This window comes from Mustela nigripes, chromosome 2 (genome assembly GCF_022355385.1).
Source record: "Mustela nigripes isolate SB6536 chromosome 2, MUSNIG.SB6536, whole genome shotgun sequence".
In the NCBI taxonomy this organism is placed as follows: Eukaryota; Metazoa; Chordata; class Mammalia; order Carnivora; family Mustelidae; genus Mustela; species Mustela nigripes.
Window position 1 is genome coordinate 94,622,129 of NC_081558.1, and position 14,270 is coordinate 94,636,398.

Consider the following 14,270-nt stretch of genomic DNA (forward strand, 5'->3'; position numbering starts at 1 on the left):
TCTCTCATTCTCTCTCTTGCAAATAAATAAATCTTTAAAAAAAGAACCCTCAGCTTCACGTAAAAATTCCAATTTCTGGCTACTCTTTAAAAATTTAGACCATCGGGCAACCTGTTGCAGATATGCTCTTGTTGCCGCGGTCAACATGATTCCACCTCCTGATGGAGGGTAATAGTGGTCTCCTGTTTGCCGCAGGCCCCACTGCTCCCTACTGCCCATACCTGCCCCTTTCTCTCATTTATCCACCTGGCTTCTGTGAGCACATGAGATGAGGAAGTTCATTTGTTTCCCTGAGCGCCTCTTTCTGTCACTGCAGGGTAAAGCAGTTGAAGTAGTGGGACAGCCAGGACTTGGAGGGCTGGAGTTTAGCCATAGTCAGACCTGGTAAGAAGTGTTCATCTCATAGCCAGGGGCTGCTGACACAGAGCGATGCCTGCCCCTGGTCTCCAGACCTTCCCTTTACTGTCTGTCACCACCCCTGCCCTTCTCCCAGGCTGCTAACTTCTCAGTGGGCCAGTGCAAGGCCATGGTTCTATGAGACAGGCAGCTCTGGTCTGGGACAGCGCTGAGGCACAACCCATGAAGCTGTGTTCTGCTTAACTGTCACCTCCCCCCAACTGTACCCTCTCACTTAGGGGAAAGATAATACTAGATTTGCCTTGCTGCCACCAGGAGGCTCCTAGGCATCTCCAGACCATTAGGCAAAGTGGTCAGGGAGCTGGGACCTGGGGGGACTCACTGTTTTGGGAGCGTGCGTGGCAGGAAAGCATCTGCTCATTGTCACCCACTTCTGCTGGGCTGGGGCCCATGTGTACCTAGTGGAACTCTTCACGTATTATCTCCCTTATGAGGGTCACCACTTACTACTCTGGGACCCGCCTGGCCCATTGGGTATAGTCCCCACACTACCTCTGTCCTCGCCTCTCTACCCAAGCCAGAATCCCAGTTGGCTCCCAGTGTCACCCCACATTGTGGAAATGCCGACAGCTGACACCAGGAGTGTCTGTGCAGAAAGCTGTGCCGGGGCTCTAGAGACGTAAAGATGATGCGGTCCATCAGACCCCTGCCTGCCCCACCCTAGTGGGCAAATGTGACAGGAAGATAACTCCCAACTCCCAGATTTGAAGGGAGAAGTAGTGGGGCATGCTCCCGAGAAGGAACAGAATGGCCATGTAGCTGAGCTAGGAGCTTTGCATTTGGACTCGCAGACGGACAAGCCACAGAACCTCTGTGACCTCGGGGTTCATCACTGACAGGTGCTGAACAAGGCCTTCTTGGTGTGGTAACTATGAGGAGTCAAATGGCCTAACAGCTGCAAAGGCCCCTGGCTGTCACCTGCCACTTGGCCAGCACTCCTTAGACACGAGCATGTGGCTGAGAGGAAGGAGACCTGGATGGTAGGAGAGGGCTGGGGAGGAAGGGAGGTTCAGGAGGCGGTTCCTTAGAGAGGGAATGTTCTCACAGGTGGAGGAAAGCTGAAACGGTAGAGTACAGTCATTGGCAGACTCTGAGGTGCCCTGCCAGGGGCTGGAGCCGCTGACAAGTTAGGCACCATCTCCATCCTCAGGGACGCCATACCAGGAATCAGCGGGAGCAGAGGCTGCGTGAGGGGCAAGCGGGGCTGAGGGCAGTTCAGGGAGGGCCTGGAATGGTATGGTCAGCGGGGAGAGCTTCAGACACCCATGGGGGTTGACTATGGGGTGACAACGCCAGAGTGATGGGAGGGTAAGACCTGGGAGGGGGCCCTGCAGAGGGCAGAGCCAAGCCACTGAATGCACCTGCCGTGAGTGGTGGACTTGCTAGGCCTTGGCCTCGGATTTGAGGAAAAGGGTTTTTTTGAGTTGCTAGGGGAAGGCAGAGGGAAAGAGGGCCAGAGCAGAAAAGTGGGACAAGGGGTCTAAAGGAGGTTTGGTTGTTGAGGAGTGGTGCTGGCTGGGTTCATGCTGTGAAGGGTTGAGCCTAAGCAGCCCTGGAGGAGCTATGAAGAAATAGCTGCCTTGGAATGGGGAAAGAATAGGACAGCGGCCAGCCAGGCTCAGGGGGGTTTGAGGGACCTCACTTTGGGGATGCCCAGATTACCCAGAATCCACCCATCCCTGGTGGGGTGACTGCCAAAGTGACTTTTCTGGTGGACATGCAGGCTCCCGTCTCAAGCTGAGACGTTCTCCTTGGCTGCAGGCATGACTGCCCCAGCCCTAGGAAAATATTAATAGGCCACTAGAGCTGAGAGTAAGATTTAAATGTAAAACTACTTCCTCTTCTTGGCCCCTATTGCCACTGAAGGAAGCTGTGACTCAGGGGCCTGAGCTGCCTGCACCCCTGGATTGAGTTCACTCCCACCCCCTGCCCTGCCTTGGGTGGCAGGAGGACATGGTGACATTGGGGGAGGTGGGCCACTGGGGTGGGAGCTCTGAGGCTGAGAGGGCCAGGTGGCAGCACCCCAGGAGCCAGGGATGCCACTGGGGCTCATTGTTCTGAAGGGCTGTGTGGACCCTGAGACACTGGCCCCTCGTTAACCTCTCGGTTTCCAAGAGCCTTGGAACTTCTAGTGCCCTGGACTAGCTGGGGGGTGAGTGGGGGCAGTTTTCGATTTTACCTGCCAAGTCCAAGCTTCCCCCTTTACCAAGCTGTTCCCCTGGGCAAAGGCCTTAATGTTTGTGACTGTCTCAGCACTGGTAAAATGGGAAGACTAAATGCGACCATGCCTTGGGCCTTTGTGCAAGTTATCCAGTCTGCCCTGGCTCTTCTCCCTGGTTAACCACACTGCAGGCAGCAGAAAGAGCTGGGGGTCCACTGGATTAGGTAGGTTGAGATGTGAATGTTACCCTGCAGGGCAGAATTGAGGGGGGGGGGGTTGCTTCTGAGGCCTATGCACAGTCGGCATGAGAGCACTGAGGGAGTGGTGAGGGCTAAATTCTGTTCAGTTGTTACGGGAACCAGCCAGTTCACAGGGCACGAGCTCAGGCAGGACTCTGGAAAGACAGGAGGCCTGCAGGAGGAAGGGATGGATTTTGAAGAACACTGGTGATGGTATCAATTCGAGGTTTACGAGCACTCACTGTGGGCCACACACAGCCAGGCAATTCAGTGCAGCCCAACATGACCACCAGAAGGCAAAGGCTGCCATTGTCCCCACTTTTACAGAAGAGAAAACTGAGGTACAGAAGAAAAGTAACTTGCTTAAGACTGCAGGCTGAGTCAGTGCTTCAAGCTCCTTGATGAGGGTTTCCAGGTCAGGGAGCAGCCCCAAGCTGGGCAGGGAGCAGCCGGCAGACAGGCACAAGGAGGCAGGCTGGGGCTGGGACAGCAACCAAGGCAGTGGTGAGGGGCCCAAACAGAGGTGCTGGAACGGGGGTCTCAAAGCTGCCTGGCGCTTCCATGGTGCTAGGCAGCTGCCGGATCCCCCTGCTTCCTCCCTGGTCCTCAGGGAAGTAGCATGAGGCCTGTAACCTCTTTGGCAGACTTCGACCCAGTTGGGGTGGAGGTGGGGGCTGTTCCCAGGGACTATTATCTGCCTGGGATGCTTCCCCAACAGGTGAAGGGACGTGGTGGCCCTGGAGGCCTCTGTGACTCTGACATCACCTGCCTGCCTCATGGCTGACCTCGTCCTGGATCTGCTGCCTCTGGCCTGGCCTGACTCTGCCCACTGCCCCCCCATCACCATTTCACCAGCCATGAGAAAATGCCTGGTACGATGGGTTGGCCATGGGCTCCGGAGCCATAGGACACGGTTTCAGATCCTGGCGCTGCCGCTGTCTAGCTGGATGACCTCAGAAATGTTATTTTACTTTGTTGTGTCTCGGTTTCTTCAACCATAAAATGGGGATAATCAAAGTCATACCTCAGAGGGCTGTTGTGAGAGTCAAGCAAGTTAATGTGGTAAAATCTTCCAACAGCATCAGATGGTTCACTTACATGAATGAATGAATTATTCATTGTTTTGAACATTGATCACTCCTGTAACTCTAACAGCAGTATTTCCACATACCCTTCCGGGACTTTACAGTGCTGGGTCCTCAGCAGCTAAGCTGCAAGCCCTGTCAGGATCCACTCTCCAGCTAGCGGGCAAGACCCAAGGGGAAACGGTCATGACAGAAGGAAGTCCATGGTACTGGGGGGTCCGTGAGTAAGGCCAAGGGCGTGGCATCCCTCGCCTGGCTTACTTTCAGCATTGGCCTTTGCCTGGATCTCTGGATCCCTGTCTGGCCATTTCTGCCCTGCTGCCCATGGTCCAGGCATGGTCCTGGCAGCGGAGTTTGGATTTGATGGGGTAGCTAAGCAGGGGCTGAGGTATTAACACAAGACTCGGGTCATAGAGTTCTCCACAGATAACCAGATGGGCTTCCACTAAAGGTCCTGAGACCCTCCCACAGAACAGGATGACCGTAAGTGAGATATGTTAGAGGGAACCAAAAGAGTAGTGGGCTAGATCTGGGGTGCCACACAAGATTCCCCTCTGGCTTAGTTGCCTGCTCCTGGCTGCCAAGGTGCTGCATTACAATGGTTCTAAGATTGAGCAGGGAAGAGCGCAGCGGTCGTTTATATGATGTCTGCCGTGGCTTGGGAGTGGGAGGAACTGCATTCCTGCCGCATACTAACCATCTGAAATTCCACGGTATTTGAGGTCCTTTATTGCATAAAATAACACACATGGTCTGGTTGGGGGCGGGGGGTGAAGTCTTAATAATGGAGCAAGCGGGATGCACTGATGGCTTCCTGGAGGGGTGGAGTGGTGCAGTCCAGAGCTGGGTTTGCATTATCAGAGATGTGAGACAGAGGGTTAGAGCAACGTCTTGGGGAGCGGAGAGGGGAGAGTGAAGCCTTAAGGGATACCAAGTGGCCTAGACCCCCCGGCCGGACAGCACACCATCTCTGCACAGCCTGCAAGGCCACAGCCCCGGGGAAGCTGCCCATTTCTGGGAATTGTGCAGAAGGGAAGGGCAGCTCCTGGAATGCAAAGCCATTTCCTCCACATGGGTTGGGTCGCTCCCCTCAACGTGTCCTCATCCCCCTGAGCTGGGCACACCCAGACATCATGGCGATGAGATTAGCTTTCCAGAGCTGATTCAGCTCAATGTGACTGCAAATCCATTCACTCTCCCAAGAGCTTCATTAATAGTGAACGTGTCCCTTTCTCTTGGAACCTTATTTACCAGACAACTTGTACTTCAACTGAGGGGATGGAGGGAATCTTTAAAATGATTAGTAGAAAAGTAGAGAAGCAAAAAGCTGTGAAAACTAAACTTTCAATAAAGTTAGCAGTGTCTTTGGGTGAGGCTCTGGGTTGGCCACTGCCCCAGCTTCAAGAATCTGTGGTCCTATAGTCAGGGCCAGGGAAGCAACCAGCAAGGATGAAGAGTGCCCAGTGGGTTAGAGAAATCACAGTGACCATCAAAGAAAAGCTGTGTGATGCTGTAAAACTAATCATCCAAAGAATTTAAGGCAGTGTGGTGTGATGGTTCCCAGTGTGACCTTTATTGTCCAGCTAATCCACTGCAGATGATCACTACATGGTGGGGAGGGTTACTGTCGTAGAGCCTCTTCTGGGCCCCAGTTCTTCTGACCAGGACCATCTGACACTGCTTTGGAAGTGCACCTGTTGTGGGGAAAGGGTACATGGAGGGGCCAGGGACCCTACAGACCTCTTGACAATATCTGCAGCCAAAGCTATTTCTTTTTTATGGGTCTGTTTACAAAAATGGTCAGTGTTTGGGGCTATTCTTTTGGGAAACAAGCTCTGTAGAAGCCCTAGAACCTGGGACTCTGGGAGAAGATGACAGATTTGGTAAGGAATCACAGCCACTGGACACTGTTTTGGGGGCTGGAGCCCTCTGTTGTCCCAGGCATTTATATGGATTCCTATAATGGGTCCTCCACCAGACCTCTGCAGTACAGGTGCTCTTAGGGCTGTCGGTGGGGCCAGTAAGTGGTCCATATCACTGGGGCTGACCTGGCTGGAGGGAGGCCAGGGGCCCAATTACATTGCCTGTCAGTGCAAATATGCCTTTGCTGGGGCTTTGCAATTTTTTTCAGCACCTCACACATTCTTGAGTGTCCTGTTCTCCTGATTCATAGATAGGGAAGCAGGGTCCTGGAAGTTAAGAAACTTGTTCCAGGTCACACAAGGAGTCCATGTCGGAGACACGACGACTGGACCTAGAGCTGCCTGACTGTAGTCACAGGCTATTAATGTCACTCCCCCCACTCAAGCTGGAGAGCCAAGGGAGGCTTTGCACAGAACTGTCCCCAGGAGGTCTCGGAACTCTCCCAGCATACTTTGAAAATTGCTAGGTGAAGAGGTTTTTCTGGGCTCATCTGTCCACCCAGCCCCCCCACCTCCTAGGAGCATCACCCCCTGCTTCTTGGCCCAAGGGAGGGCTGGCTGGGGAGAAGGATGCTCTGGGGCATATCTAGCAGTCAATGAATAGACCCTGAACCTCCCATGTGTTGGGCCCTGCCTGGCCTCTGCGAAAGGCAAGGGAATGAGATGTGGCTCCTGTCCCGTCCTGGTAGAGCTGCTTGGGGAGACCAATCGGCCCTTCAGGAAACAACTTCACACCTTGTGAGATGGTGCTAACCTTGAGAGAGAGGGAGCAAAAGACAGCTGCCCAAAAAAGCTTGTTTCTCTGGTTAAAGATGCCCAAAATGCTTGAATATGTGTTATTAAAATTGCTCAAGCAGCAATGCTGCCTTTGAGGAAAAAGTTTCCAGCATATGTGCGAATTTGAGTTGTTGGTGGACTGGGAGGGGCTCTGGGAGCTGTGGTTGCCATGGGAACCAGCGCTCAGCCACCAATGCCCCGCCTAGTGGCTGCTGTTCCAAAAGTTGGTTTCTGAGTGGAGGGGGCTGCCTCCAACCTCGGAGCCATTTCCCATGTAAACAACATTCTAAATGATGGTTGACGATCCCCCACAGGCTTGCCGTGGAGCTGAGATGGCAGCGGGACTTCTCGTGGGGGAGCCTGTGAGTGGAGGAAGGGAGGGAGAGATGGAGGGAGTCTCTCCAGGGAGCAAAGTCAACAAGGCACAAGAGCAAACATTGGAGCACCTTCTCTAAGCTGAACACATTTCATACATTTTAATTTCATGCTTAGAGCAATCCTGCAAAGTACAATTTTCTAACCAATCCCGTCTTACAAAGAGGAAACTGAGGCTATGAATGTAACTTGCCCAACAGTGTCACTTACCTGGTCTGTAGAAGAGTATCCAGCATCGAAAACTGGTGGGGGAACTTTAGAGACACTTGATCCACCTTATAACACCCTCCCACCTCAAAGGGGCCATCCAGAACCCTCCAAAAGTAAAGAACTGACATTCTAGAATGATCTCTAAAAAGATCGAGAAAGATCCCTGATCTTCTAGTTGAATAGTCTAGAGAGGAGGGAGGGGGGTTCTTGTGAATGTAAGCAGTTTGCTCTTTAACCACCAACCAACATTTTATCCTGTGGTGTCTTTCGTCATAGCCTGTGGTGACTGAAAAAAATTTTTCTCTTTACCACTTGAGTCCAGCCCATTTTGTAGGAGTGTGATACATTTTGACTGCCCTCCCCACTTACAAAGACATTGTATAGTCAGGGATTATTTGTGGGGAGGCTGAAAGCCTGGAAGAAACATGTCTATTAGGAGAAGAGCCTTTATGAACTGGGGGGAGGGGCCGGTTCTGGACCCCTTCTTTTACCCCTGCCACACCTTCTTTCCTTCGTGGGCTCACACTTGCTTCCAGAAGGGCTTTTCTGTGTGACTGGTCTGACTTGGTAGAAGGAGGGAGATGGTCTTAACTGCTGGCTGGGAGGTTTGCCCCTTAGCCCTTTCCATCGTCAGGGCCAATGCTGTGGCTAGTAGGTGGTCTGACAGTGGTTCAGAAATGCCTTTAGGCAGCCTTTTGCCCTTTGCTAATGCTCTGCCCGGCTTTGGTAATAGAGACAGGGGCAAAATGCCATCCCCTGCCCTTCTGTGAACATTAAATATAGACAATTTCGAGGGCACTAGTGGCCTCTGCACCAGTAACTGCAGGGGGCAGAGTAGAAGGACATGCCTCCCATAGGATGTGATTACTGGGCCCAGGGCTGACCTGTGAAGAGGGGGCCCTAAGGGTCTGTAGAGGACTCAGTATGACCCCAGGGTACACTGGGCAAACATAAAGCTGGTTGGAGAGCGAATAGAATGTGAGAGGCTGTGGTATAGCCACTACTGGAGAGGTCAGCATTGGTGATCCGTGACAGCCTTGAATGTCCAGTGAAGGAGCCGGGACTTGGCCCATCAGCCTTGGGCAGCACTAAAGGGCTTTTTACTCTGAGGGATCCGGTCCAATTTTTGTGCTGACTGTGCTTTCTAACCTGCTTCCAGTGAGTCTTAGTTGGGAGGGAGCCCCGAGCTGGCTGCCTGTGGTCTCTCAGGAGCTCAACCCCTGAGTGTGGAACTCTCTGAAAGGAAGGAACCCCTCATTTGACCATTTCCTGCCAGCTGCCTTGTTTGGCAAGCAGGTCCCAGGTGGCTCTGCTGTGGGTGGTCTGTACCAATTCAGAGATTCAGTTCATGTCCTCTATCATACTTACTAGTGAAGATTTCTTACCTTGTTTTATTTTGAGAAGAAAATCAAGAGAAATAATTTCCCTTCTTGATATCTTCCCACCCACTGAGTATTTTTTATTCATGTCACTGCCAGCGGAGAATAGAAGGGAGCTTAAAAAATAGCCTCTTTCATAGGCAAACATGCTCACCCTGGCCCAGTGTCACTGTCCTCCCTCAGCCAAGATGGTGGGTAAGGAGAGACTGACACTTTGCTCCCCTGACCGGAGAGGCAGAAAGAGGGAGTTGGACCTTGCTTTCCTCTCCCCATTTCTGTTTCCTTCCAGCTGCCCTGTGGCCCCTTTGGACCTCCATCTCTTGTCATGTGGGAAAGCTCAGTTGCCAAAACCTCAACTTGTCCCCACCTTTACCCTACTTAGGGAGACTGGGCACCAGATGCTGGGGCTGCAGCCAGCCCCTGGGCCTAGTTTCTTGCACTTAAGGAGCTCAACTCCTCACCTGAAGGACATGGAGTCCTACATTTTCAGGTAGCCAGAACATTCATTTGGTGGGAACATTAATTTATTTTTTTACTTGAAGATAGTTGACACACAATGTTATATTCGTTTCAGGAGTACAACATAGTGATTCATCAACTCTATGCACTCTGCTTGACAGATGCATGCCATCTGTCACCATGCAGTGCTGTTACAGTGCCATTGCCTATGTTCCCTGTGCTGTGTCTTTTATTCCCATTGGTGGGAATATTTTAATATTGTTAAACTTTCCCGGGATACATATACAATATTAGCTTACTGTAGCAAGTGTTGAGAAAAATTGAGAAAGTGCCCCCAAATCTGCCAGTCCTCTCTGTGCCTAGAACCACATCTAGACATACAGATTCATTCATAGAGATCAATCATATGTACTTGTGGTTTCACAGCCTGTTTGGGGCTCTTTTCATGCATAATATATTAATGTTCCTAGGTTAGGGACTATCATCCTTTCTAATGGCTGCACAGTATTGCATTGTGTAGATAAATTTTTCTTTAACTCCCCCCCACAACATGTAAGTGATTTTCATTTTCCCCCATTCATCACATCTTTGTACACTTGTCTGATTATTTCCTGGAATAAATCATCATATACCCTACAGCTTTGGGAGAGGGTATGTCACTTTAAATTTTGGTATATTTATGCGAATGTATTCTCAGCCCGGTCGGGACAGATTTACGTGCTCATCGGCAGTGTATAAAAGCGCCTATACTTCCTCGCACTGCAGGGAAATCCTAAATGTCAACATCAAGCTTCAGTAACTATAGAGCGTTTTGCAATGCCTCTCTCCCGTAACCTCATGCAAATCAGCATGGCCACATATCCCACATTTGTGTCTAACACCCTTTTGTTGCTATCTAGAACTGAGGACTCTTTTAGGGCTGCACATAACTGAAAAATCCAGCCCTTTTATCTGATGGGTCAGGAAAGCATGGCTTGGCGCAGCCTTCCCAAGCAGCAGCGAAGCATGTGGGACACCCAGTCTGCACCCTCAAATGCCCCTGTCATGCCTACGTCATGCCTGTCTGCCTCCCGGATTGTGCAGAGCTTTTTCTTTCCTGGTACCGTGAGGCAGGATCCATCTTGCACGCCCTTGGCATGAGGTCAGTGCTCCTGCTCCCCAGGAGGAGGCATTGTTCTCCCTGGCACCCGGGAGGGGTCCACAGTTAGTAGTCCAGATCCCTGGGCCAAGGGCTCCTTCCGCACTCCCTGCCTCCCTCTCCTCCTTGTCACTTCATGATGCTGCTTCCAAAGATCACTCTTCACTTCTCTACTGTTACCTCTTCATAATCAGTCATTATCTATTCAGGCTCAATTATTCTTTAGAATCCTGGCCCCATATTTCCGTCTCTTTGCCTAGTCACCTTAGCTCGTTGACATCTTAGGATGGACAGTTCTTTGTTTGGGGGGATGCGCTGTGCTTCATAGGCTGTGGAACCACAGCCTTGGCCCGTTGACTGGATGCTAGTAACACCCACTCGGTTTTAACAACCGAATCATCTCCAGATGTTGCAGATGTCCCTGACGGGCGGAATTGCCCCCAGTTGAGAACCATTGCCTTAGCAGGACTCAGCATCATTAAAACAAAACTTAGCCCTGCTCCTCCTCTTCCTCCTGCCCAGCTAACACAGGGTTGACCAGTTGTCAAGAGATTCCAGCACAGCTGTCTGCATGACAAAAGGCAAGGAGACTGAGGGAGAGGAGCCACAATCACTAAATTCTGAGGGGCTGGGGCACAGAGATCCTGAACTCCTCCAGTTAGCAAGGCTGTTATGGCCAACCTTCCCTTAGCTCAGGCAACCTCATATCCTTCTGAGCACAGCAGTCCCCTGACCAGAGTTGATGTAAAAGGTGCCATCCCTGCTCAGATTAGCACCCACATGGTTACCTGTACAGGAATAAGGCAGACTTTAATGGTGGAAATGCTTCTTTGATATGGCTTTGGCTGTGCTTATTAAAGACTTCAGGGCATCTAGTAGTATGTGTCCCCAAGACCGGGTATGGCACATGGTTGGTATTCAAGAAATGATTGAATCAATATACAATTGGGAGTATTTGGTACTTTCTGAGATCAAAAGGAAAAAACCCCAGGCCTCATTATGCATGTCTTGCTTCCCCAGGTCTGACCTACTAGAAACATGGCAACCAGTGCAGTCCCCAGTGACAACCTCCCCACATACAAGCTGGTGGTGGTGGGAGATGGGGGTGTGGGCAAGAGTGCCCTCACCATCCAGTTTTTCCAGAAGATCTTTGTGCCTGACTACGACCCCACCATTGAAGACTCCTACCTGAAACACACAGAGATTGACAATCAGTGGGCCATCCTGGATGGTGAGACCCCAATGGCAGCCCTGCATGGGGCGAGGGGTGGCTTGGGGAGGAGGCAGAGGGTCAGGGGAAGGTGATGAGCTTCACTGGGCCCAGATGGCTTCTCTCATGTTGTCATTGTGATATGGTTGGTATAAGGCTGTGTATGTTTTCCAGGGTGAATTCTGAACAGCTTTGTGGAAACCAAAATGTGTATTCAACAAAGAGGCAAAGCTAGCCTCATGCCAGCTCAGTGATGTCATGTTTGTTATTGCTTGCTGATCAGAAGCGCTGATTAGCATTTTACAGATGTATCTGGCAAAAAAAAAAAAAAAAAAGGCGGGGGGGTGGGTGTATAAATTATTCTTTAGTGAGCATGGTTTATTTTTGCTTGGAGGGAAAATCTTACATCTGACTTTGTTTCTAGTTTAGTCTAAGTTGGTTTGGATGAACAGTTCTCCAATCGTGGTATCCAGGTCAGCACCCAATTTTTTTTTTTTAATTTTTTATTTTTTTATAAACATATATTTTTATCCCCAGGGGTACCCAAGTATTACCGGGGAGCTTATCAGCAATGAAAACCCCTGGGCTCTGCTGATTCAGAGGCTCAGAGGGTGGAGATCAGCAGTCTGTGTTTTAACAAGCTCTCCAGGCGATGCCGAAGTAGAGAACTGCTGCTCCAGAGGTTCACTCTCTGAGTCTCTTAAATAGAGCCGTTCAGGATAGACTGTCATTGTAGGAGGGGGCCTTGAAAAGCCACTGGGATACAAGTCCTCTGTCAGCTGTGTGATTCGCAGGTGTTTGCTTCCAGTGTGGGGCATGTTTTTCATTCTCTTAACAGTGTCTTTCAAAGACTAGAGTTTTTACTTTTGAGGAGGTCCCATTTATCAGTTTGTTCTTTTATGGACTGTGCTTTTGGTGTCTTGTCTAAAATATTTGCCCAACCCAAGGTCACAAAGGTTTTCCCCTGTGTTTTCTTCTAGCTATCTAATGGCTTTAGGCTCTGTATTTAGGTTTATGATCCACCCCGAGTTAATTTTTGTATTTGTAATTGTGTGAGATATGGCGCAAGTTTTAGTTTAGTTTGGTTTGGTTTGGTTGTTTGTTTATGGAGATGCAGTTGTTTCAGCACTGTTTGTTGAAAAGGTTGTCCTTTCTCCACTGAATTGCCTTTGTTCCTTTGATGAAAATTAGTTGCTCATATATTTTGTTTGATCTGACTCTCTTAGCATCAATACCACACTATCTTGATAACTGTAGCCTTACAATAAGTCCTAAAATCACATCCCATTAAATCCCTAATTTTGTTCTTTTTCAATGTTGCTTTGGCCCATCTAGGTCCTTTGCATTTCCATATGAATTTTAGAATCAGTTAAATTCAAAAATTTTAGATTTTAGACTGATAATTGTGTTAAAGCTATATAGAGTTATAGATTTGAGAAGAATTGACATCCTAACAATGTTGAGCCCTCCAACCCATGAATACAGTATTTCTCCGTATTTTTAGGTCTTCTCTAATTCTCTCATCAATTGTTCTTGCAGATTTGCCTGCATAGGTCTCTATGTATTTTGTCAGATTTATATATACAGTCTGTATTACAAATTATATTGGGTTTTCGTTTTAGTTTTTTTTAAAAGATTTTATTTATTTATTTGACAGAGTGGGTATACAAGCAGGGGGAGTGGGAGAGAGAGAAGCAGGCATCCCGCGGAGCAGGGAGCCCGATGTGGGGCTCAATCCCAGGATCCGGGGATCATGACCTGAGCCAAAAGCAGATGCTTAACAACTGAGCCATCTGGGAGCCCCTTAATTTCAGTTTGGAATTGTTTTTTGCTGATATGCAGAAATACAGGAGCATTTTGTATGTTAACTGTAACTTGCACCCTTACTAAGTCACTTATTCTAGTGGATTTTGTAGATTCCTTTGGATTTTCTGCAAAGATGGTCATGTCTGTAAGTAAAGATCGTTTTACTTCTTTCCAATCTGGATGGTTTCTGATTCTTTTTCTTGCCTTATTTCACTGACTAAAAACATACTTGTCTTGCTCTTGATCTTAAGGAGATCTTTCCTTTTCAATCTTTCAGCACTAAGTATGATGTTAGCTGTAGGTTTTTTATACATTCCCTTTATCAGGTTGGGGTAGTTTCTTTCTATTTCTAGTTTGCTGAGAATTTTTATGAGTGTAGATGTTGGTTTTTGTCAAATGCTTCTTGTGTGTCTGCTGACATACTCAGATGGTGTTTCTTTTTTAGTATGTCAATATGGAAAATCACATTAATTTTTCTAATGTTAAACCAACATTGTATCCCTCGGATAAATCCCACCTGGCCATAATGTATTACCCTTTTACATATTGTTGGCTTTTATTTGTTAAAATTTTGTTTAGAATTTTTGCATCTATGTTATTGAGAGTTATCTTGGTCTGTAGTTTTCTTGTTATGTCTGAGTAATGCTGGCTTTATAGAATGAATTGAGAAGTATGCTCTCTTCTTCAGTTTTCTGGAAGAGTTTGAATAAAACTGGTACTATTTCTTTCTTAAATGTTTAGTAGAATTCACCTATGAGGACATCTGAGTTTGGAGTTTTCTTTTTCAGAAGACTTTTACCTTCAAATTCAATTCCTTTAATAAATCTATGGCCATTCAGGTTGTCTGTTTCTTTTTCAGTGAGTTTTGGTAGTTTGTATCTTTTAAAAAGTTGTTCAGTTCATCAAAGTTACCAAATTTACTGACATAAAGTTGTTCATGATATTCTCTTATTTTCTTTTTTTAAAAATTTTTATTTATTTTAATTTGACAGATAGATCACAAGTAGGCAGACAGGCAGGCAGAGAGAGAGGAGAAAACAGGCTCCCTGGCGAGCAGAAAGCCTGACGTGGGACTCGATCCCAGGACCCTGA

At 48.7% G+C, this 14,270-nt stretch overlaps 1 protein-coding gene across 2 annotated transcripts in view; it reads left to right on the plus strand.

The window, feature by feature from the left end:
* The window catches only part of MRAS (muscle RAS oncogene homolog), a 60,928-nt gene that overhangs the window by 12,855 nt on the left and 33,803 nt on the right, over positions 1-14,270 (plus strand). For both annotated transcript variants that reach the window (XM_059390999.1, XM_059390998.1), the window contains exon 2: positions 11,183-11,393. In XM_059390999.1, the coding sequence (XP_059246982.1) occupies positions 11,201-11,393 (193 nt within the window). In that variant the 5' untranslated portion in view covers positions 11,183-11,200. The remainder of the gene's footprint in view (positions 1-11,182; positions 11,394-14,270) is intronic.